The sequence below is a fragment of the Mesoplodon densirostris genome, chromosome 17, assembly GCF_025265405.1.
Source record: "Mesoplodon densirostris isolate mMesDen1 chromosome 17, mMesDen1 primary haplotype, whole genome shotgun sequence".
NCBI classification, from domain to species: Eukaryota; Metazoa; Chordata; class Mammalia; order Artiodactyla; family Ziphiidae; genus Mesoplodon; species Mesoplodon densirostris.
In genome coordinates this window covers 16,945,259-16,969,514 of record NC_082677.1, presented here as the reverse complement: position 1 = coordinate 16,969,514, position 24,256 = coordinate 16,945,259, and the positions used below count along the sequence as shown (strand labels likewise).

Here is a 24,256-nt window from a genome sequence, read left to right as displayed (position 1 = left end):
TTATGAAATGACCTTCTTCATCCCTGGCAATATCCTTTGTCTGTTATTAACAGAGCCATTGCATCTTTCCTTTAATTAGTGTTAGCATGATAAGCATACTCTATCTTCTTCCTTTTAAGTTTAATCTACTTGTATCTTTATATATAAATTGGGTTTCTTATAGGAAGCATATAATTTTATCTTACTTGTTTATCTAGTCTGACAATTTCTTTTAATTGGGGTGTTCAGTCCATTTACATTGAATGTGATTATTGATATGGTTGGATTTGAGTCTGTCATTCTGCTATTTGTTTTCAATTATCTCATCTGTTCTTTGTACTTCTTTTACTCCCTTTCTGCCTTCTTTTGAATTGAGTGCTTTTTATGATTCTATTTCATCTCCTTTGTTGTCGTATTAGTAACAGCATTTTGTTTTGTTTTGTAATTTAACTGGCTGCTTTAGGGTTTACTGTACACATTTTTAAATGATTATGTCTACCTTCAGGTGATATAACACCACTCCACATATAGTATAGGAAACTCTCAATGGTATATTTTCATTTCTCCCTTCCTGGCCTTTATGCTATTATTGTCATATATTTTATTTATGCATATGTTATAAACCCTGCACTAAATTGTTATTTTTGTTTAGTCAATGATCTTTAAAGAGATTTAAATAGTAAGAAAAATTCTTTACCCCTGCAGTCACCATTACCAGTGTTCCTTATTCCTTTGTGTAGATTCATATTTTCATGGGGTTTCATATTCCTTCTAGCAGAACTTCCCTTAGCATTCCTTGTCATGTGGGTCCATTGGTGATTATTTCTTTCACCCCTTGTATTTCTGAAAGAATCTATTGACCACCTTCACTTTTCAAGGGTATTTTCTCTGAGTTCATCATGTGTTGTTTTAGTATTTTTTTTTCTATTTTTTTTAATTAGTTTCTGCTTTATAACAAAGTGAATCAGTCATACATATACATCTGTTCCCACATCCCCTCCCTCATGCATCTCCCTCCCTCCCACCCTCCCCATCCCTCCCCTCCAGGCGGTCACAAAGCACCGAGCTGATCTCCCTGTGCTCTGCGGCTGCTTCCCACTATCTATCTACCCTACGTTTGGTAGTGTATATATGTCCATGCCTCTCTTTCGCTTTGTCACAGCTTACCCATCCCCCTCCCCATATCCTCAAGTCCATTCTCAAGTAGGTCTGTGTCTTTATTCCCGTTTTACCCCTAGGTTCTTCATGACATTTTTTTTCTTATATTCCATATATATGTGTTAGCATACGGTATTTGTCTTTCTCTTTCTGACTTACTTCACTCTGTATGACAGACTCTAGGTCTATCCACCTCATTACAAATAGCTCAGTTTCGTTTCTTTTTATGGCTGAGTAATATTCCATTGTATATATGTGCCACATCTTCTTTATCCATTCATCCGATGATGGACACTTAGGTTGTTTCCAGCTCTGGGCTATTGTGAATAGAGCTGCAATGAACAATTTGGTACATGTCTCTTTTTGAATTATGGTTTTCTCAGGGTATATGCCTAGTAGTGGGATTGCTGGATCATATGGTAGTTCTATTTTTAGTTTTTTAAGGAACCTCCATACTGTTCTCCATAGTGGCTGTACCAATTCACATTCCCACCAGCAGTGCAAGAGTGTTCCCTTTTCTCCACACCCTCTCCAGCATTTATTGTTTCTAGATTTCTTGATGATGGCCATTCTGACTGGTGTGAGATGATATCTCATTGTAGTTTTGATTTGCATTTCTCTAATGATTAATGATGTTGAGCATTCTTTCATGTGTTTGTTGGCAGTCTGTATATCTTCTTTGGAGAAATGCCTATTTAAGTCTTCTGCCCATTTTTGGATTGGGTTGTTAGTTTTTTTGCTATTGAGCTGCATGAGCTGTTTATAAATTTTGGAGATTAATCCTTTGTCAGTTGCTTCATTTGCAAATATTTTCTCCCATTCTGAGGGTTGTCTTTTGGTCTTGTTTATGGTTTCCTTTGCTGTGCAAAAGCTTTGAAGTTTCATTAGGTCCCATGTGTTTATCTTTGTTTTTATTTCCATTTCTCTAGGAGGTGGGTCCAAAAGGATCTTGCTGTGATTTATGTCATAGAGTGTTCTACCTATGTTTTCCTCTAAGAGTTTGATAGTTTCTGGCCTTACATTTAAATCTTTAATCCATTTTGAGCTTATTTTTGTGTATGGTGTTAGGGAATGATCTAATCTCATACTTTTACATGTCCCTGTCCAGTTTTCCCAGCACCACTTATTGAAGAGGCTGTCCTTTCTCCACTGTACATTCCTGCCTCCTTTATCAAAGATAAGTTGGCCATATGTGCGTGGGTTTATCTCTGGGCTTTCTATCCTGATCCACTGATCTATCTTTCTGTTTTTATGCCAGTACCACACTGTCTTAATTACTGTAGCTTTGTAATATAGTCTGAAGTCAGGGAGCCTGATTCCTCCAGCTCCTTTTTTCGTTCTCAAGATTGCTTTGGCTATTCGGGGTCTTTTGTTTTTCCAAACAAATTTTGAAATTTTTTGTTCTAGTTCTGTGAAAAATGCCAGTGGTAGTTTGATAGGGATTGCATTGAATCTGTAGATTGCTTTGGGTAGTAGAGTCATTTTCACAATATTGATTCTTCCAATCCAGGACCATGGTATATCTCTCCATCTATTTGTATCATCTTTAATTTCTTTCATCAGTGTCTTATAATTTTCTGCATACAGGTCTTTTGTCTCCTTAGGTAGGTTTATTCCTAGATATTTTATTCTTTTTGTTGCAATGGTAAATGGGAGTGTTTTCTTGATTTCATTTTCAGATTTTTCATCATTAGTGTACAGGAATGCCAGAGATTTCTGTACATTAATTTTGTAACCTGCTACTTTACCAAATTCATTGATTAGCTCTAGTAGTTTTCTGGTAGCATCTTTAGGATTCTCTATGTATAGTATCATGTCATCTGCAAACAGTGACAGCTTTACTTCTTCTTTTCTGATTTGGATTCCTTTTGTTTCCTTTTCTTCTCTGATTGCTGTGGCTAAAACTTCCAAAACTAGGTTGAATAAGAGTGGTGAGAGTGGGCAGCCTTGTCTTGTTCCTGATCTTAGTGGAAATGGTTTCAGTTTTTCACCATTGAGGACAATGTTGGCTGTGGGTTTGTCATATATGGCCTTTATTATGTTGAGGAAAGATCCCTCTATGCCTACTTTCTGCAGGGTTTTTATCATAAATGGGTGTTGAATTTTGTCGAAAGCTTTCTCTGCATCTATTGAGATGATCAAATGGTTTTTCTCCTTCAACTTGTTAATATGGTGTATCACATTGATTGATTTGCGTATATTGAAGAATCCTTGCATTCCTGGAATAAACCCCACTTGATCATAGTGTATGATCCTTTTAATGTGCTGTTGGATTCTGTTTGCTAGTATTTTGTTGAGGATTTTTGCATCTATGTTCATCAATGATATTGGCCTGTAGTTTTCTTTCTTTGTGACATCCTTGCCTGGTTTTGGTATCAAGGTGATGGTGGCCTCGTAGAATGAGTTTGGGAGTGTTCCTTCCTCTGAAATTGTTTGGAAGAGTTTGAGAAGGATGGGTGTTAGCTCTTCTCTAAATGTTTGATAGAATTCGCCTGTGAAGCCATCTGGTCCTGGGCTTTTGTTTGTTGGAAGATTTTTAATCACAGTTTCAATTTCAGTGCTTGTGATTGGTCTATTCATATTTTCTATTTCTTCCTGATTCAGTCTTGGCAGGTTGTGCATTTCTAAGAATTTGTCCATTTCTTCCAGGTTGTCCATTTTATTGGCATAGAGTTGCTTGTAGTAATCTCTCATGATCTTTTGTATTTCTGCAGTGTCAGTTGTTACTTCTCCTTTTTCATTTCTAATTCTATTGATTTGAGTCTTCTCCCTTCTTTTCTTGATGAGTCTGGCTAATGGTTTGTCAATTTTGTTTATCTTCTCAAAGAACCAGCTTTTAGTTTGGTTGATCTTTGCTATCGTTTCCTTCATTTCTTTTTCATTTATTTCTGATCTGATCTTTATGATTTCTTTCCTTCTGCTAGCTTTGGGGGTTTTTTGTTCTTCTTTCTCTAATTGCTTTAGGTGCAGGGTCAGGTTGTTTACTCGAAATGTTTCCTGTTTCTTAAGGTGGGATTGTATTGCTATAAACTTCCCCCTTAGAACTGCTTTTGCTGCATCCCATAGGTTTTGGGTTGTCGTGTCTCCATTGTCATTTGTTTCTAGGTATTTTTTAATTTCCTCTTTGATTTCTTCAGTGATCACTTCGTTATTGAGTAGTGTATTGTTAACCTCCATGTGTTTGTATTTTTTACAGATCTTTTCCTGTAATTGATGTCTAGTCTCATAGCATTGTGGTCGGAAAAGATACTTGATACAATTTCAATTTTCTTAAATTTACCAAGGCTTGATTTGTGACCCAAGATATGATCTATCCTGGAGAATGTTCCATGAGCACTTGAGAAAAATGTGTATTCTGTTGTTTTTGGATGAAATGTCCTATAAATATCAACTAAGTCCATCTTGTTTAATGTATCATTTAAAGCTTGTGTTTCCTTATTTATTTTCATTTTGGACGATCTGTCCATTGGTAAAAGTGGGGTGTTAAAGTCCCCTACTATGATTGTGTTACTGTCGATTTCCCCTTTTATGGCTGTTAGTATTTGCCTTATGTATTGAGGTGCTCCTATGTTGGGTGCATAAATATTTACAATTGTTATATCTTCTTCTTGGATCGATCCCTTGATCATTATGTAGTGTCCTTCTTTGTCTCTTCTAATAGTCTTTATTTTAAAGTCTATTTTGTCTGATATAAGAATTGCTACTCCAGCTTTCTTTTGATTTCCATTTGCATGGAATATCTTTTTCCATCCCCTTACTTTCAATCTGTATGTGTCTTTAGGTCTGAAGTGGGTCTCTTGTAGACAGCATATATATGGGTCTTGTTTTTGTATCCATTCAGCCACTCTGTGTCTTTTGGTGGGAGCATTTAGTCCATTTACATTTAAGGTAATTATTGATATGTATGTTCCTATTCCCATTTCCTTAATTGCTTTGGGTTCATTATTGTAGGTATATTCCTTCTGTTGTGTTTCTTGCCTAGAGAAGTTCCTTTAGCATTTGTTGTAAAGCTGGTTTGGTGGTGCTGAACTCTCTCAGCTTTTGCTTGTCTGTAAAGGTTTTAATTTCTCCATCAAATCTGAATGAGATCCTTGCTGGGTAGAGTAATCTTGGCTGCAGGTTTCTCTCCTTCATCACTTTAATTATGTCCTGCCACTCCCTTCTGGCTTGTAGAGTTTCTGCTGAGAGATCAGCTGTTAACCTGATGGGGATTCCCTTGTGTGTTATTTGTTGTTTTTGCCTTGCTGCTTTTAATATGATTTCTTTGTGTTTAATTTTTGACAGTTTGATTAATATGTGTCTTGGTGTATTTCTCCTTGGATTTATTCTGTATGGGACTCTCTGTGCCTCCTGGACTTGATTAACTATTTCCTTTCCCATATTGGGGAAGTTTTCAACTATAATCTCTTCAAATATTTTCTCAGTCCCTTTCTTTTTCTCTTCTTCTTCTGGAACCCCTATAATTCGAATGTTTGTGCGTTTAATGTTGTCCCAGAGGTCTCTGAGACTGTCCTCTGTTCTTTTCATTCTTTTTTCTTTATTTTGCTCTGCATCAGTTATTTCCACTATTTTATCTTCCACCTCACTTATCCGTTCTTCTGCCTCAGTTATTCTGCTATTGATCCCATCTAGAGTATTTTTCATTTCATTTATTGTGTTTTTAATCGATGCTTGATTCATCTTTAGTTCTTCTAGGTCCTTGTTAACTGTTTCTTGCATTTTGTCTATTCTGTTTCCAAGATTTTGGATCATCTTTACCATCATTATTCTGAATTCTTTTTCAGGTAGACTGCCTATTACCTCTTCATTTGTTAGGTCTGGTAGGTTTTTATCTTGCTCCTTCACCTGCTGTGTGTTTTTCTGTCTTCTCATTTTGCTTATGTTACTGTGTTTGGGGTCTCCTTTTTGCAGGCTGCAGGTTCGTAGTTCCCGTTGTTTTTCGTGTCTGACCCCAGTGGCTAAGGTTGTTTCAGTAGGTTGTGTAGGCTTCCTGGTGGGGGGGACTAATGCCTGTGTTCTGGTGGTTGAGGCTCGATCTTGTCTTTGTGGTGGACAGGTCCACGTCTGGTGGTGTGTTTTGGGGTGCCTATGGCCTTATTATGTTTTTAGGTAGCTTCTCTGCTAATGGGTGGGGTTGTGTTCCTGCCTTGCTAGTTGCTTGGCATAGGGTGACCAGCACTGTAGCTTGCTGGTCGTTGACTGAAGCTGGGTGCTGGTGTTGGGATGGAGATCTCTGGGAGATTTTCGCTGCTTGATATTATGTGGAGCTGGGAGGTCTCTTGTGGACCCGTGTCCTGAAGTTGGCTCTCCCACTTCAGAGGCACAGCACTGGCTCCTGGCTGCAGCACCAAGAGCCTTTCATCCACCCGGCTCAGAATAACAGGGAGAAAAAGCAGAAAGAAAGAATTAGTAGAAGAAAGAAAGAGAGAGGGAAAGAAAGGAAGAAGGGAAGAAAGGAAGGAAGGAAGGAAGAAAGAAAGGAGGGAGGGAGTGAGGAAGGATGGAAAGCAAGAAGGAAAGAAAGGAGGGAGGGAGGGAGCAATGAAAGCAAAAGGAAGAGTGAATGGGAGAAGGGAGGGAGGGAGGGAGGAAGGAAAGAAAGAAAGAAAGACAGGAGGGAGGGAGGGAGGAAGGAAAGAAAAAGAAAGTGGAAAGAAGAAGGGTGGGAGGGAGGGAGGAAAGAAAAAGAAAGAAGGAAAGGAAGAGCGGAGGGAGGGAGGGAGGAAGGGAAGGTAGGAAAAAAAGAAAGAGCAGGTAAAGTAAAATAGAATAAAGTATGAAATATAGTAGCGTTATTAAAATTAGAAAGTAATTATTGAAAAAAAAAAAAAACGGACCGATAGAACCCTGGGACATATGGTGGAAGCAAAGCTATACAGAGAGAATCTTACACAGAAGATTACACATACACATTCACAAAAAGAGAGCAGGGGGAAAATCAAAAATCTTGCTCTCCAAGTCCACCTCCTCAATTTGGGATAATTCGTTGTAAAAAGAGGAAAAGGGCAAGAAGTCTGAAATCTTGCTCTCTAAGTCCACCTCCTTAATTTGGGATAATTCGTTGTAAAAAGAGGAAAAGGGGGGAAAGTCTTAAATCTTGTCCTCAAAGTCCACTTCCTCAATTTGGGATGATTCGCTGTCCATTCATGCACTCCACAGACGCAGGGCACATCAAATGGACCGTGGAGCTTTAATCCGCTGCCTCCGAGGCTGCACAGAGAGATTTCCCTGACTCTGCTCTCACAGCTCCCGGGTCTCAGCCTTGGACCTGGCCCCACCTCTGCGTGTAGGTCGCCGGAGGGCGTCCGTTCTTCGCTCAGACAGGACGGGTTTAAAGGAGCCGCTGATTCGGGGGCTCTGGCTCACTCAGGCAGAGGGGAGGGAGGGGCGCGCAGTGTGGGGCGGGCCTGCGGCGGCAGAGGCCGGCGTGACGTTGCAGCAGCCCGTGGCGCTCCGTGCGCTTTCCCGGGAAAGCCGTCCCCGGGTCTCGGGACCCCGGCAGTGGCGGGGTGCACAGGTCCCCCGGAAGGCGGGGCGGACAGTGACCCGCGCTCGCACACAGGCCCCGCGGCTGCGGCGGCGGCGGGCGGCGGCAGGCGGCGGCGGGGGCGGGCCGCGGGGGCGGCGGCGGCGGCGGGCGGCGGCGGCGGGCCGCGGCAGCGGCGGGCGGCGGCGGGCGGTGGGCGGCGGCGGCCCACGCCCGTCTCCGAGGTCCACGCCTTACCCGCGGCTCGCGCCTGTCTCCGGCGCTTCCCTAAGCAGCCCTCTTAATGCCCTCTCCTCGCACACCAGGAAACAAAAGTGAAAAAAGTCTCTTGCCTCTTCAGCAGCTCCAGACCCTTTCCCCGGACTCCCTCCGGGCTAGCCGTGGTGCACTAACCCCTTCAGGCTCTCTTCCTGCCGCCAGCCCCAGTCCTCTCCCTGCGCTCCGACTGAAAGCCGATACCCAAGCCTCAGCTCCCAGCCCCGCCCGCCACGGCGGCCGAGCAGACAAGCCTCTCGGGCTGGTGTGTGCCTGAGGGCACCGATCCTCTGTGCCGGAATCTCTCCGCTTTGCCCTCCACACCCCTGTTGCTGTGCTCTCCTCCGCTACTCCGAAGCTTTCCCCCTCCGCCACCTGCAGTCTCCGCCCGCGAAGGGGCTTGCAGTGTGTAGAAACCTTCCCTCCTTCACGGCTCCCTCCCACTGGTGCAGGTCCCGTCCCTATCCTATTGTCTCTGTTTATTCTTTTTTTCTTTTGCCCTACCCAGGTATGTGGGGAGTTTCTTGCCTTTTGGGGGGTCTGAGGTCTTCTGTCAGCGTTCAGTAGGTGTTCTGTAGGAGTTGTTCCACGTGTAGATGAATTTCTGATGTATCTGTGGGGAGGAAGGTGATCTCCGCGTCTTACTCTTCCGCCATCTTCCTCCGGGTGTTTTAGTATTTTAAAGATGTTTCTCCATTGTCTTCTGGCTTGCATTGTTTCTAATAAGAAATTTGCTATCATTTTTAGCTTTGTGCTTCAGTACATGATGTCATTTTTTTCTCTCTGCTTTTAAGATGTTTTCTTTATTACTGGTTTTGAACTATTGATTCTGATGCATAATTTTATTCCTGTTTCTTTGTGCTTTGGGTTTATTGAACTTCTTGGATGTGTGGTTTTATAGTTTTCATCAAATTCAAAACTGTTCTGCCATACTTCAAATATTTCTTCTGTTTCCCCCCTGTTCTCTTTCAGGAGCTCCAATCACACATAAATTATTAGGATGCTTGAAGTTGTCCCACAGTTTGCTGATACTTTATTTTTAATTCTTCTTTCTCTGTGTTTTCATTTTAGGTAGTTTCTATTGCTGTGTCTTCAAGTTCATTAATCTCTTCTTCCACCATTAATCGCATCTGGTGTATTTTTTATCTCAACTTGGGTCTTTTTAAGAAATCCTCTGTGTCTCTACTTCACTTTTTGTACATGAGGAATACTGTGTTTAATCCTTTTGTCTCTTCATTCTAACATCTGTGTCTAACATCAGGACCCCCTCTCAGTAATTGATTTCTTTATTTTTCTCATTATGGGTCATATTTTTTTGCTTCTTTGAATGCCTAGTAATATTTGATTAGACATTGTGAATTTTACCTTTTTGGCAGATGAATATTTTTGTATTCCTATAAATAATCTTGAGCTTTACTCTGGGATACAGTGGAGGTACTTGGAAACAGTTTGATTCTTTTAGGTCTTGCTTTTAAAATTAGTTCGGTGGGACTAGAGCAACATTTAGTCTAGTCTGTCCCCTACCACTGAGGCAAGACCCTTTGGAGTACTGTACCCAGTGTCCTCTGAACTATGAGGTTTTCCAGTCTGCCTGGGAATAGGCCCAGTGCAGGACCCCGAGTGCATGTGGGGTACTGTTCCCTCTAATCTGTTCAGATGGCTTTTCTCCTACCCTTATGTAGTTTCATCACGTGCATGCACTGATCAGTACTCTGTTGAATACTCTACTCAAGCAGTACTCTTTGCAGATCTCTGGGGTTTTCTCTCTTTGTAGCTCAGTTCCTGTATGCTGACCTGTGAACTCTAGCCATGGTGTCTTGAGAACTCTCCGCTCCATCTTCAACTCAGGGAGTCAGCCAGGCTTCACCTAGGTTCTCCCAGTCTGCACCGTGGCCTGGAAACTGTCTCAAGGCAGTAAGCTGGGGCGATCACAGAGCTTACCTCATTTGTTTCCCATCTCTCAGATAACTGTCCTGCATGGCTCAACCTCAAGTGTATTGAAAATAGTTGTTTTGCATATTTTGCCCTTTTTATTTTTGTTTTTTGGCTGTTAAATTGGGTTTCTGTTATTCTATTTGGTTGCAAGTGAAAATCTCAAAATTAGGGGGTTTTTTCTTTATATATTTAATGTCACTATTGAGAAAAAAGTTGTACCTACACCATTTATGAGTAAGCCCGTTTCTAAACATGCTTGCTCTATTTAAGTTATGAAGATCTGAAGTGGGGTAAAGGGAGTGGGGCTGTAGAAAATAAAAGTGACTGTAAGTCCCCTTCCTTCCTCGAGCTTTCTGAGTTACTCTCTGGTAGATTGTTGCTCTGCTCACTTATTAATCAGAGTCCCTTGGTTCCTTTTGGAGAGAGATTCTTTAAATGGGTTTAAATATGCCACTCAAAATGTATGAGCATGTTATAAATAAAATTGTCACGGTCTTTATGTTTTAATCTATATGATTTAAACTTTGGCACTAAAATATCATGGAGGAAACATGAGAGGACTTAACTCACCAGATATTAAAATGTATTTTATTTATTTATTTTTTTTTAATGGCTATTTTATTTATTTTATTTATTTTTTTTATTTTACAAATTTAATCAGTTATACATATACATATGTTCCCATATCCCCTCCCTTTTGCGTCTCCCTCCCACCCTCCCTATCCCACCCCTCCAGGTGGTCACAAAGAACCGAGCTGATCTCCCTGTGCTATGCGGCTGTTTCCCACTAGCTATCTATCTTACATTTGGTAGTGTATATATGTCCATGCCGCTCTTTCACTTTGTCACAGCTTACCCTTCCCCCTCCCCATATCCTCAAGTCCATGCTCTAGTAGGTCTGTCTTTATTCCTGTCTTACCCCTATGTTCTTGATGACATTTTTTTCTTAAATTCCATATATATGTGTCAGCATACAGTATTTGTCTTTCTCTTTCTGACTTACTTCACTCTGTATGACAGACTCTAGGTCCATCCACCTCATTACAAATAGCTCAATTTCATTTCTTTTTATGGCTGAGTAATATTCCATTGTATATATGTGCCACATCTTCTTTATCCATTCATCCGATGATGGACACTTAGGTTGTTTCCATCTCCGGGCTATTGTAAATAGGGCTGCTATGAACATTTTGGTACATGTCTCTTTTTGAATTATGGTTTTCTCAGGGTATATGCCCAGTAGTGGGATTGCTGGGTCATATGGTAGTTCTATTTGTAGTTTTTTAAGGAACCTCCATACTGTTCTCCATAGTGGCTGTACCAATTCACATTCCCACCAGCAGTGCAAGAGTGTTCCCTTTTTTCCACACCCTCTCCAGCATTTATTGTTTCTAGATTTTTTGATGATGGCCATTCTGACTGGTGTGAGATGATATCTCATTGTAGTTTTGATTTGCATTTCTCTAATGAGTAAAGATGTTGAGCATCCTTTCATGTGTTTGTTGGCTGTCTGTATATCTTCTGTGGAGAAATGTCTATTTAGGTCTTCTGCCCATTTTTGGATTGGGTTGTTTGTTTTTTTGCTATTGAGCTGCATGAGCTGCTTATAAATTTTGGAGATTAATCCTTTGTCAGTTGCTTCATTTGCAAATATTTTCTCCCATTCTGAGGGTTGTCTTTTGGTCTTGTTTATGGTTTCCTTTGCTGTGCAAAAGCTTTGAAGTTTCATTAGGTCCCATGTGTTTATTTTTGTCTTTATTTCCATTTCTCTAGGAGGTGGGTCAAAAAGGATCTTGCTGTGATTTATGTCATAGAGTGTTCTGCCTATGTTTTCCTCTAGGAGTTTGATAGTGTCTGGCCTTACATTTAGGTCTTTAATCCATTTTGAGCTAATTTTTATGTATGGTGTTAAGGAGTGATCTAATCTCATACTTTTACATGTCCCTGTCCAGTTTTCCCAGCACCACTTATTGAAGAGACTGTCCTTTCTCCACTGTACATTCCTGCCTCCTTTATCAAAGATAAGGTGACCATATGTCCGTGGGTTTATCTCTGGGCTTTCTATCCTGTTCCATTGATCTATCTTTCTGTTTTTGTGCCAGTACCATACTGTCTTGATTACTGTAGCTTTGTAGTATAGTCTGAAGTCAGGGAGCCTGATTCCTCCAGCTCCATTTTTCGTTCTCAAGATTGCTTTGGCTATTCGGGGTCTTTTGTGTTTCCATACAAATTGTGAAATTTTTTGTTCTAGTTCTGTGAAAAATGCCATTGGTAGTTTGATAGGTATTGCATTGAATCTGTAGATTGCTTTGGGTAGTAGAGTCATTTTCACAATGTTGATTCTTCCAATCCAAGAACATGGTACATCTCTCCATCTATTTGTATCATCTTTAATTTCTTTCATCAGTGTCTTATAATTTTCTGCATACAGGTCTTTTGTCTCCTTAGGTAGGTTTATTCCTAGATATTTTATTCTTTTTGTTGCAATGGTAAATGGGAGTGTTTCCTTGATTTCACTTTCAGATTTTTCATCATTAGTATATAGGAATGCCAGAGATTTCTGTGCATTAATTTTGTATCCTGCTACTTTACCAAATTCATTGATTAGCTCTAGTAGTTTTCTGGTAGCATCTTTAGGATTCTCTATGTATAGTATCATGTCATCTGCAAACAGTGACAGCTTTACTTCTTCTTTTCCCATTTGGATTCCTTTTATTTCCTTTTCTTCTCTGATTGCTGTGGCTAAAACTTCCAAAACTATGTTGAATAAGAGTGGTGAGAGTGGGCAACCTTGTCTTGTTCCTGATCTTAGTGGAAATGGTTTCAGTTTTTCACCATTGAGGACGATGCTGGCTGTGGGTTTGTCATATATGGCCTTTATTATGTTGAGGAAAGTTCCCTCTATGCCTACTTTCTGCAGGGTTTTTATCATAAATGGGTGTTGAATTTTGTCAAAAGCTTTCTCTGCATCTATTGAGATGATCATATGGTTTTTCTCCTTCAACTTGTTAATATGGTGTATCACATTGATTGATTTGCGTATATTGAAGAATCCTTGCATTCCTGGAATAAACCCCACTTGATCATGGTGTATGATCCTTTTAATGTGCTGTTGGATTCTGTTTGCTAGTATTTTGTTGAGGATTTTTGCATCTATGTTCATCAGTGATATTGGCCTATAGTTTTCTTTCTTTGTGACATCCTTGTCTGGTTTTGGTATCAAGGTGATGGTGGCCTCGTAGAATGAGTTTGGGAGTGTTCCTCCCTCTGCTATATTTTGGAAGAGTTTGAGAAGGATAGGTGTTAGCTCTTCTCTAAATGCTTGATAGAATTCGCCTGTGAAGCCATCTGGTCCTGGGCTTTTGTTTGTTGGAAGATTTTTAATCACAGTTTCAATTTCAGTGCTTGTGATTGGTCTGTTCATATTTTCTATTTCTTCCTGATTCAGTCTTGGCAGGTTGTGCATTTCTAAGAATTTGTCCATTTCTTCCAGGTTGTCCATTTTATTGGCATAGAGTTGCTTATAGTAATCTCTCATGATCTTTTGTATTTCTGCAGTGTCAGTTGTTACTTCTCCTTTTTCATTTCTAATTCTATTGATTTGAGTCTTCTCCCTTTTTTTCTTGATGAGTCTGGCTAATGGTTTATCAATTTTGTTTATCTTCTCAAAGAACCAGCTTTTAGTTTTATTGATCTTTGCTATCGTTTCCTTCATTTCTTTTTCATTTATTTCTGATCTGATTTTTATGATTTCTTTCCTTCTGCTAACTTTGGGATGTTTTTGTTCTTCTTTCTCTAATTGCTTTAGGTGCAAGGTTAGGTTGTTTATTCGAGATATTTCCTGTTTCTTAAGGTGGGATTGTATTGCCATAAACTTCCCTCTTAGAACTGCTTTTGCTGCATCCCATAGGTTTTGGGTCGTCGTGTCTCCATTGTCATTTGTTCCTAGGTATTTTTTAATTTCCTCTTTGATTTCTTCAGTGATCACTTCGTTATTAAGTAGTGTATTGTTTAGCCTCCATGTGTTTGTATGTTTTACAGCTCTTTTCCTGTAATTGATATCTAGTCTCATAGCATTGTGGTCGGAAAAGATACTTGATACAATTTCAATTTTCTTAAATTTACCAAGGCTTGATTTGTGACCCAAGATATGATCTATCCTGGAGAATGTTCCATGAGCACTTGAGAAAAATGTGTATTCTGTTGTTTTTGGATGGAATGTCCTATAAATATCAATTAAGTCCATCTTGTTTAATGTATCATTTAAAGCTTGTGTTTCCTTATTTATTTTCATTTTGGATGACCTGTCCATTGGTGAAAGTGGGGTGTTAAAGTCCCCTACTATGATTGTGTTACTGTCAATTTCTCCTTTTATGGCTGTTAATATTTCCCTTATGTATTGAGGTGCTCCTATGTTTGGTGCATAAATATTTACAATTGTTATATCTTCTTCTTGGATTGATCCCTTGATCATTATGTAGTGTCCTTCTTTGTCTCTTCTAGTAGTCTTTATTTTAAAGTCTATTTTGTCTGATATGAGAATTGCTACTCCAGCTTTCTTTTGGTTTCCATTTGCATGGAATATCTTTTTCCATCCCCTTACTTTCAGTCTGTATGTATCTCTAGGTCTGAAGTGGGTCTCTTGTAGACAGCATATATATGGGTCTTGTTTTTGTATCCATTCAGCCACTCTGTGTCTTTTGGTGGGAGCATTTAGTCCATTTACATTTAAGGTAATTATTGATATGTATGTTCCTATTCCCATTTTCTTAATTGTTTTGGGTTCGTTATTGTAGTTCTTTTCCTTCTGTTGTGTTTCTTGCCTAGAGAAGTTCCTTTAGCATTTGTTGTAAAGCTGGTTTGGTGGTGCTGAACTCTCTCAGCTTTTGCTTGTCTGTAAAGGTTTTAATTTCTCCATCAAATCTGAATGAGATCCTTGCTGGGTAGAGTAATCTTGGCTGCAGGTTTTTCTCCTTCATCACTTTAAGTATGTCCTGCCACTCCCTTCTGGCTTGTAGAGTTTCTGCTGAGAGATCAGCTGTTATCCTGATGGGGATTCCCTTGTGTGTTATTTGTTGTTTTTGCCTTGCTGCTTTTAATATGATTTCTTTGTGTTTAATTTTTGACAGTTTGATTAATATGTGTCTTGGTGTATTTCTCCTTGGATTTATTCTGTATGGGACTCTCTGTGCCTCCTGGACTTGATTAACTATTTCCTTTCCCATATTAGGGAAGTTTTCAACTATAATCTCTTCAAATATTTTCTCAGTCCCTTTCTTTTTCTCTTCTTCTTCTGGAACCCCTATAATTCGAATGTTGGTGCGTTTAATGTTGTCCCAGAGGTCTCTGAGACTGTCCTCTGTTCTTTTCATTCTTTTTTCTTTATTTTGCTGTGCAGCAGTTATTTCCACTATTTTATCTTCCACCTCACTTATCCGTTCTTCTGCCTCAGTTATTCTGCTATTGATCCCATCTAGAGTATTTTTTATTTCATTTATTGTGTTTTTAATCGATGCTTGATTCGTCTTTAGTTCTTCTAGGTCCTTGTTAACTGTTTCTTGCATTTTGTCTATTCTATTTCCAAGATTTTGGATCATCTTTACCATCATTATTCTGAATTCTTTTTCAGATAGACTGCCTATTACCTCTTCATTTGTTAGGTCTGGTGGGTTTTTATCTTGCTCCTTCTCCTGCTGTGTGTTTTTCTGTCTTCTCATTTTGCTTATGTTACTGTGTTTGGGGTCTCCTCTTTGCAGGCTGCAGGTTCGTAGTTCCCGTTGTTTTTGGTGTCTGTCCCCAGTGGCTAAGGTTGGTTTAGTGGGTTGTGTAGGCTTCTTGGTGGAGGGGACTACTGCCTGTGTTCTGGTGGATGAGGCTGGATCTTGTCTTTCTGGTGGGCAGGTCCACGTCTGGTGGTGTGTTTTGGGGTGTTTGCGGACTTTTTATGATTTGAGGCAGCCTCTCTGCTAATGGGTGGTGTTGTGTTCCTGTCTTGCTAGTTGTTTGGCATAGGGTGTCCAGCACTGTAGCTTGCTGGCCGTTGAGTGAAGCTGGGTGCTGGTGTTGAGATGGAGATCTCTGGAAGATTTTCGCCGTTTGATATTATGTGGAGCTGGGAGGTCTCTTGTGGACCAGTGTCCTGAAGTTCGCTCTCCCCCCTCAGAGGCACAGCACTGACTCCTGGCTCCTCAATTTGGGATGATTTGTTGTCTATTCATGTATTCCACAGATGCAGGGTACATGAAGTTGATTGTGGAGCTTTAATCCGCTGCTTCTGAGGCTGCTGGGAGAGGTTTCCCTTTCTCTTCTTTGTTCTCACAGCTCCTGGGTCTCAGCTTTGGATTTGGCCCCGCCTCTGCGTGTAGGTCGCCGGAGGGCGTCTGTTCTTCGCTCAGACAGGACAGGGTTAAAGGAGCAGCCTCTTCGGGGACTCTGGCTCACTCAGGCCGGGCGGGAGGGAGGGGCACGGAGTGCGGGGCGAGCCTGCAGCGGCAGAGGTCGGCGTGACGTTGCACCAGCCCGAGGCGCGCCGTGCGTTCTCCCAGGGAAGCCGCCCCTGGATCCCGGGACCCCGGCAGTGGCAGGCTGCACAGGCTCCCGGAAGGGCGGTGTGGACAGTGTCCTGCGCTCGCACACAGGCTTCTTGGCGGCGGCAGCAGCAGCCCCAGCGTCCCACGCCCGTCTCTGGGCTCCGCGCCCTCAGCCGCGACTCGCGCCCGTCTCTGGAGCTCCTTTACGCGGCGCTCTTAATCCCCTCTCCTCGCGCACCAGGAAACCAAGAGGGAAGAAAAAGTCTCCTGCCTCTTCGGCAGCTCCAGAGTTTTCCCGGACTCCCTCCCGGCTAGCTGTGGCACATTAGCCCCCTTCAGGCTGAGTTCTCGCCGCCAGTCCCAGTCCTCTCCCTGCGCTCTGACCGAAGCCCGAGCCTCAGCTCCAGCGCCGCCCGCCCTGGCGGGGGAGCAGACAAGCCTCTCGGGCTGGTGAGTGCCGCTCGGCACCGCTCCTCTGTGCGGGAATCTCTCTGCTTTGCCCTACCCAGGTATGTGGAGAGTTTCTTGCCTTTTGGGAGGTCTGGGGTCTTCTGCCAGCGTTCAGTAGGTGTTCTGTAGGAGTTGTTGCACGTGTAGCTGTATTTCTGGTGTATCTGTGGGGAGGAAGGTGATCTCCGCGTCTTACTCTTCCGCCATCTTACCCGGAAGTCTAAAATGTATTTTAAAGCTACAGTAATTAAAATATTGAAGTACTAATGCTAATATAGCCACAGATTGATGGGTCAAAATACAGTGTCCATAGACAGACTCATAAATGTGTTTGAAACACTTAGCATAGGTTATTCAGTTAGATGACATAGAGACAACTGAACAACTCATTGCAAAAAATTAAAGTTGGATATCTCCTCCCCATATCTTATACAGAGATGTATTCCAAATAGGTTAACTATAATCTAAAAGTACTAGAAGAAAATATGGGCAATTCACATAATCTTGAGGGAGAGAAGGCCTTTCTAAGTATGACACAAAAGATAGAACCATGAAGGAAATTATTGATGAGATTGCACAAAGATTTTATATCTCCTAAGTGGTGAAATAATCATTAAAAACAAGGAGTTCCCTGATGGCCTAGTGGTTAGGATTCGGGGCTTTCACTGCCATGGCCTGGGTTCAATCCCTGGTCTGGGAACTGAGATCCCACAAGCCGCATGGTGTGCCGCCCGCCCCCCCAAAAAATATCATTAAAAGCAGATTTGATATCCATACTGTATAAAGATTCCTAATATGGTAGTAAAGAAAAAGATGAATGCCCTACTAGAAAAATGGGCAGAGGACATGAGTAGATAATCATAATTAGGGGCAAAAAACATGAATGTCCAGTACATATTGATTTTTTAAATGTTCTATTTAATAATAATAGTAACAGTAAAAAAAATAATAGTAATAAGAGCTATCACTTATTATTTAGTATTATTTCTGTTTGTCTGAATGTAAGAACTTTAAACAAATTAGCTGGTTTAATCCTTTGAAAGGCAAGTGTACATATTATCATCATCATTTTATAAATGTGACGGCTGAGACAGGACATGAGGACCCTTGCCTGAGGTGACAAAGCTATCGGGTGGTTGAGTCAAGGTTTAACCCATCTGAGTCCTGCTCCTCATCACTTCTCAAAGAAGTAAATTAAAACTACCTTAAATTCCACTGCACTTTACAGAGAAGTTGATAATTTGCATAAGATCGCACAATTTATAAGCAATAGAAGAGAGCTAAAATTTTTAGGAAGAAAAATCGTAAAAACAGAAGAAAGAAAAAGAGTAAAGTAAGTAAAGTGAGCAACAAAACAGCTGTCTTTTAATTTTACAAACTCACCATTTCTTTTCAGAGTATTTAAAAGATGCTTCAAAGAAGATGAAAAGTGGGCTTATGTTTGTAAAACTGGTTAACCCATGTTCAGGTAAGCGCTCCCCCGCACCGCCCTGATAATGGTAACTTGAATATTTTTAAAACGTTGTAGCTGAAAAGTGTGGATATTTATTTGTCTTTGTATGTTTGTTCTTCCTGAATAGCTTTTAAAGGTAGGATAGCATTACATGGTGACAAAAGCAAGCTAACAACATAACCAGTCTTTTAAGATAATTCACTTGACTTAAATGTTTTTTTATTTCTTCTTAATTTTAATCCATAGAGCTGTATTCATCAGAAATTATGGCAAAACAAAAAAAAATGTAGCATGTTTGATTTCTCTCTGAAAACAGATGAATTTTCCTGGGCCTTTTTAAGCCAACTTTTCCTACTAAAGTAGTTATCCAGTATTAGCCTCCATTTATACTCATTTTATGTTATAAAGTAAAATAAATAACCAGAGTTTAAAAGGAAAAAAAAGGAAGGCTTTTACTGGACATGACAAGATTTTGAATAGTTTCATTTTTAGCTGTACTTTCCTTATTTTGTTCAGACCGAAAAGTAGTATATATATTTTTTCCTGTCAAGGGGTGATTTTTTTGCATTAAAAGCATTGTATTTTGAGGAGATACATGTTTTATCAGGAATAATTTTACCTTTATATTCAGTGTATTTTGCTTTGTCTTATAATTTTTAGGCAAAAATATTAAAATACACTATAAGTATATAGTAATATTGGTGATACTATTTATCTCTGTGTGAAATTTTTCTCCATTAGTTTATTTTATAAGATTTACAAGGTTATTATTAATTTTATAAGGCTTTGAGTAGGTACCTGATATTTAGCAAATTAGAGCATCCTCTTGGTGACTGTCATACTGAATAGTGAAAGCAAGAGAAATCCAGTGGGCAGTGCCGTGTTGTTATTGTTGTTGGAAAGACACATAAATAGAAACAACAAGAGAGGCAGAAATTCTGGCTTTCTCCAGTTTTCTTTTCCTCAAAATGAAATTGAATGTAATTGGTCAGTTATATTATTTGGAACTCCTAGGTATATGTAAGACTAAGATGAGGTGAGCAATGTTTTTTCAAGAGAAGTTTTTTAGTTAGCAGTAAAGCATTTAACAAAAGGAAGGTACAAAAAAGGTCAGGCTTCTTGTAAAATTCATTTCATCTAAATGTCTGTGGACAACATTTTGCTATACTGACTATGGAGAAATAAAGGCTAACTTTTGCTGAGCACTTACTAACGTGCTGTGTTAGGAACTTTACGTGTACGTATTCTATCTTTTCAATCCTTATAAAAAAATACTGAGGTAGGTTCAGTATTGCTCGCATTTTACAGATATGGAAAGAGAAGTACAGAAAGGATTATATAGCTTCCCCAAAGGCTCACGCCCAGCATGTAGTTGAGATAGACTCAAACTCAGGGCCCTGGATTTTGCTATGCTTAGAAAAAAAATTTGTGCATTGAAGGGATTCATTCAGATTCATGCAGATGCGCACAGTTCTCACCCCCTTCTAACTTCCTTTTTTTTTGGTGTTTTAAGAAAGGGAAATTTTCATCCAATTGGGTGTGGCTTTCCTCACTCCTCATGGCGTAAAGCACGTTGCTGTCGTAGGGCCCTGGCCTTTCTCCTGTGGAGCTCGCCTCAGGGGTGTGCGGGCCCTGTCTCCCGCCCTCTGTATGGGAGGCTGTACACCGCCCTGGAGACAGGGCCCACAGGCCAACTCAGTTCATCTGGCTGAGCCACTAGCTTTGGGTAGTTTAAAAATGGGTTTTCCTTCCTGATCTGATGGAGGAGTCAATGAGAGGCTCTGTAGCAGTTGAGATAAATGATTTGTACTTTTGTGTTTATTGGTCTAAGTTCAGTGAGGATTATACAGTTGGAAAACAAGCATCTGTATGTAATAGCTACAAGCTTTCCTTGGAGTCACTTTGTATAGACTATATCTATGTATGTTTATGTTCATATTAGGAACATTCCTCAGAACTATTAGATAGTCTTTTGATTTGTGTGTGTGTGTGTGTGAAAACTTACAAATAAAAAACAGATTTGTTTTAACAGGGGAAGGAGCCATTTACTTGTTCAATGTGTGTCTACCACAGCTGTTTGAAATAAAAGTTTTCAAGGAAAAAAACCATTCTTGGTTTATAAATGAATCAGTTCAATCAGGTAAGTGACTAGTGTATATATTTACATTAACACATACCCTGACTTTGCCATCCTTCACATCTATCTGCCCAGTTTGGAGTCTGGTCCATGGTTTTTTCTTTGTTGGCATCAGAGCAGGGTTTAATCAAGGAGAAAGGAAAGATTTAAACAAGTTTAGATCAATAACTGTGTGCCTTAGATGGTAGGAAATTTTTAACTAACAATTCTGATTTTTCTTCTAAAACACTGACACACCCCGAGTCAGATGACTTTTGTACTCTGGAGTGCACATTGTGTTCACTGGAAACTCTTTGCTCTTCTCTTAGCCATTTTTGAGGATCTTCAAGTTTTTAACATCTTATTTCCTTGCAAATGAATGCTGATATAGCTTCTAGAATAAAATAGAAGAGAAGAGAAGAGAATGCTTTCTCATATAAATTACTATGGCCACCCCACCTGCCCCCAACACACACACCCAACACCCAATTTCTATTTCTTTTAAGAGCGTTCCTTTGATTTGGGGCTCAGTGTTGACTCGGAAGGAAAAAGGATACCACACGTAGCCCTGACAGTTCTGGGTGGGAGTGGGAGGGCGCGTCATGGGGTATCTCAGTTCCCTCTGTCCCTCTGTCTCTCATTGTTTGCAGAGAGTGCTTTCCATTGCTTTCTAAGCCCTGAGCTTTCTGTTGACCGTCTAAGTCACCGCTTAGTGCTAAGGTAGAAAGGCCACTTTGCCTTTCTTGTAAGGCATCCAGAAGAAGGGTTTATTGCTGGTGTTGAATTTCATATACCTGTGTGCATGAGAAGATTTGAAGTGGTTTTCAGTTGCCGAAATGCAATGGTAGACTGTGTATTTAGCCTGGTAGGTGCCAAGTATACATTCCTTTTTATTGTTCTCTTTTCTTATTTTTCATTTGGCAATATATGAGAGTTCCCACTTCTAATGTAATATACTTGCCTTTGAGTTTGGCTGGATAGACACAGTAATATCCAGAGAAACTGGAAAATATTCAGAAGCAGTGATTGATTAGCTCTCCTGGACTGTCTGACTTGGTACCTGCTTTTTTTTTTTTTTAATAGACCTTTTTTTTTTTATAGCTTTTGGTTCATAGCAAAGGTACCTGCTTTTTTCATCATTGTCTTCTTTTTAAATGTAACTTTAAAGAAAGAGCTTTTTTTTTTTTTTTTTTTTTTTGCGGTACGCGGGCCTCTCACTGTTGTGGCCTCTCCCGTTGCGGAGCACAGGCTCCGGACGCGCAGGCTCAGCGGCCATGGCTCACGGGCCCAGCCGCTCCGCGGCATGTGGGATCTTCCCAGACCGGGGCACGAACCCGTGTCCCCTGCATCAGCATTCGGACTCTCAACCACTGTGCCACCAGGGAAACCCAGAAAGCTGTTTTTAAGAATGGCTACCAGGGTATTGTTTTCAGAACAAGAAACCTGTTTCTAATTTCTGAATATAATGGATGCCTCATATAAACTGAGCTTAGAGCTTCTGATAGGTTGTTTTCATAAACTTCTCTTCTACTTAAAAAAAAATAATTAATGTCATCATGTAAAATTACATCCTTAATTTTTTTTTCAACATACTATGAAATGGATTCACGTATATAATTTACGGTTAGAATTTCTTGGCTGTATAGGTAGGTTGCTCTGTTAGAGAATAAAAGTCAGTACATGTTTCCTGAAACCAAATTAATAAGTATGGAGATAAATGAATTGTTTATTGTTCTTTTTGATGAAATACCTCTTCCGGTTCACTTCCATGGACAAGGACTCTGGGATGCTTGGAGGGGAGTGCGGTAGAGAAAAGTGGGGCGCAGGCAGCCTAGTTGGTTTGATTTGCCTTTTTTCCTTTCAGCCTGGAGAGCACCACTCATCTTACTGCAGAGATTCCAGTTTCTTATGCTCAGTCTTGTTAGACTCCTGCCCTCTTGCACTTTTCTTTGGGAGGAGGGATGGGGTAGGTTCTGGAGTGGGTAACGACCTCTGAGCTTTGAGTCATTGACAGGTCAGAGCTGTGAGGTCAGAGCCCATAGGAGAAGCCACATACAGAGGGAATAATATTGCTTTTCCCATGGCTTCGTCCTCAAAAGCACAGGAAATTATATTTTACTGCAGCTTTGTAGATAGACTTATACAGGTTTCCTAATGTTTGCCTGATTCACATTCTGTCTGTATTCCCCCGAACCCTGCTATTTTTTTTGGCAGGGGGTGGGAGGTGGGGAGAGGAGGGCTTCTATTAAAAATGATTTCTAAAGAAGAAATGGAAAGTTAAAGATCAAGTTCAGTGTCTTGGCTGTCCTCTCCACACCAGGGATTTGAAGCTGTTTGGAGTGAAATCTCGTGGACCATGTTCTGCCTTTTGAGAGAATCACATATTCTTGGGCCTGTGTAGGAGGAGCTTCTGAACTTGGAATTTCACATATATTTTTCAATGAATGGTTCCCACATTGGGATTAAGGTGAAATAACTAAGTTGTCTTTCCATGTTGTTGAATTCTCTTTTTAATCTGTAGGAGGTCTTCTTCACTTTGCCACACCCATGGACCCTCTGTTTCTGCTTCTCCACTACCTTATAAAGGCTGATAGAGAGGTGAGTTTCCCACTTTGGGATATTAACAGTGGGGAAACAGAATAGATTGTTTTTTTAACATGATCTCTCTCTCCTTATAATGGTCCAAATGTAGACTCCCCACAGTTCAGATTTAACTTGGTTGGTATAGAACACCTATATCATGTGTGCTGGTACAGATCAGAGCACTGATCGGCAGACCTGAGATCCAGCATCGTGATCTTGGACTAGCTCACCAATGAGTCCTGAGAACTGCCTAACCCTTTGTGTTATCTGCCTTACTTGTTTTTTTTTTTTTTTTTTTCTTTTTGCGGTATGCGGGCCTCTCACTGTTGTGGCCTCTCCCGTTGCGGAGCACAGGCTTCGGATGCGCAGGCCCAGCGGCCATGGCTCACGGGCCCAGCCGCTCCGCGGCATATGGGATCCTCCCAGACCAGGGCACGAACCCGTATCCCCTGCATCGGCAGGCGGACTCTTAACCACTGCGCCACCAGGGAGGCCCTGCCTTACTTGTTTGACAAAGCCTAACAATGAAATTCTCATTACATACTCATTAGTTTTGAAATATAGTACAAATGTTAAGACCTCAGGCTTAAGAGAATAAAGAAGATTTATCGTCTTTCATTTTCTTCTTTGTGAGACACTGTGAAATAGGTACTCTGGGGGTGTGTCCAGCAAAAGCTCCTTAATGGGGAAGCTGTAGTTGAGGAATCCCAGATGGAGTAAAACTTACCTTTGTGATATAAAGACAGAGTTTATTAATAGTAATAGTTCCAGCCAGAGGTCCCAGGATACCTTTACAGTTGACAATTATTAAGGATCCCAAAGAACTTTTTGTTCCTGTGTGTTTTATCTATCAATATTGACTACATTAGAAATTAAAACTGAGAAATTTAAAAATAATTTTATTAATTTATTTTTAAAATAAAAATAATAAGCCCATTATATATTAACATGACATGTTTCTAATGAAACAAACAGTAAAAGTCAGTGAGGAGTATGGTACCGTTTTACATTTTTGCAAATCTCTTTGATGTCTGGCTTGAGAGAAGACAACTGGATTTTCACATCTTGTTCTGCATTCAGTCTGTTTCCATACACTGTTTGAGTGGAAGTGTATAAAGAATATGCAGCCTTTCACATATGAGGTCAGAAAAGGAAGGAATTGTATATTAGCCTTTTAGATAGTTGTGGATACTCTGCTTTGATACTACTCCAAAAACCAACAAGTGGTGGTTTCTTAAAAGCTAGTTGCAATGTGGAATCTGAAACCCTGTCAATGAACTTTCCATGTTCTTGTTAAAAAACAAAATTCA

General features: G+C 40.4%; 1 protein-coding gene across 5 annotated transcripts in view; it reads left to right on the top strand.

The window, feature by feature from the left end:
* Positions 1–24,256, top strand: part of RNASEH2B (ribonuclease H2 subunit B) — a 105,177-nt gene that overhangs the window by 21,358 nt on the left and 59,563 nt on the right. For all 5 annotated transcript variants that reach the window (XM_060079805.1, XM_060079803.1, XM_060079801.1 and 2 more), the window contains 3 exons: positions 18,191–18,262; positions 20,280–20,387; positions 22,885–22,961. In XM_060079805.1, coding sequence (XP_059935788.1) covers positions 18,191–18,262; positions 20,280–20,387; positions 22,885–22,961 — 257 coding nt within the window. The remainder of the gene's footprint in view (positions 1–18,190; positions 18,263–20,279; positions 20,388–22,884; positions 22,962–24,256) is intronic.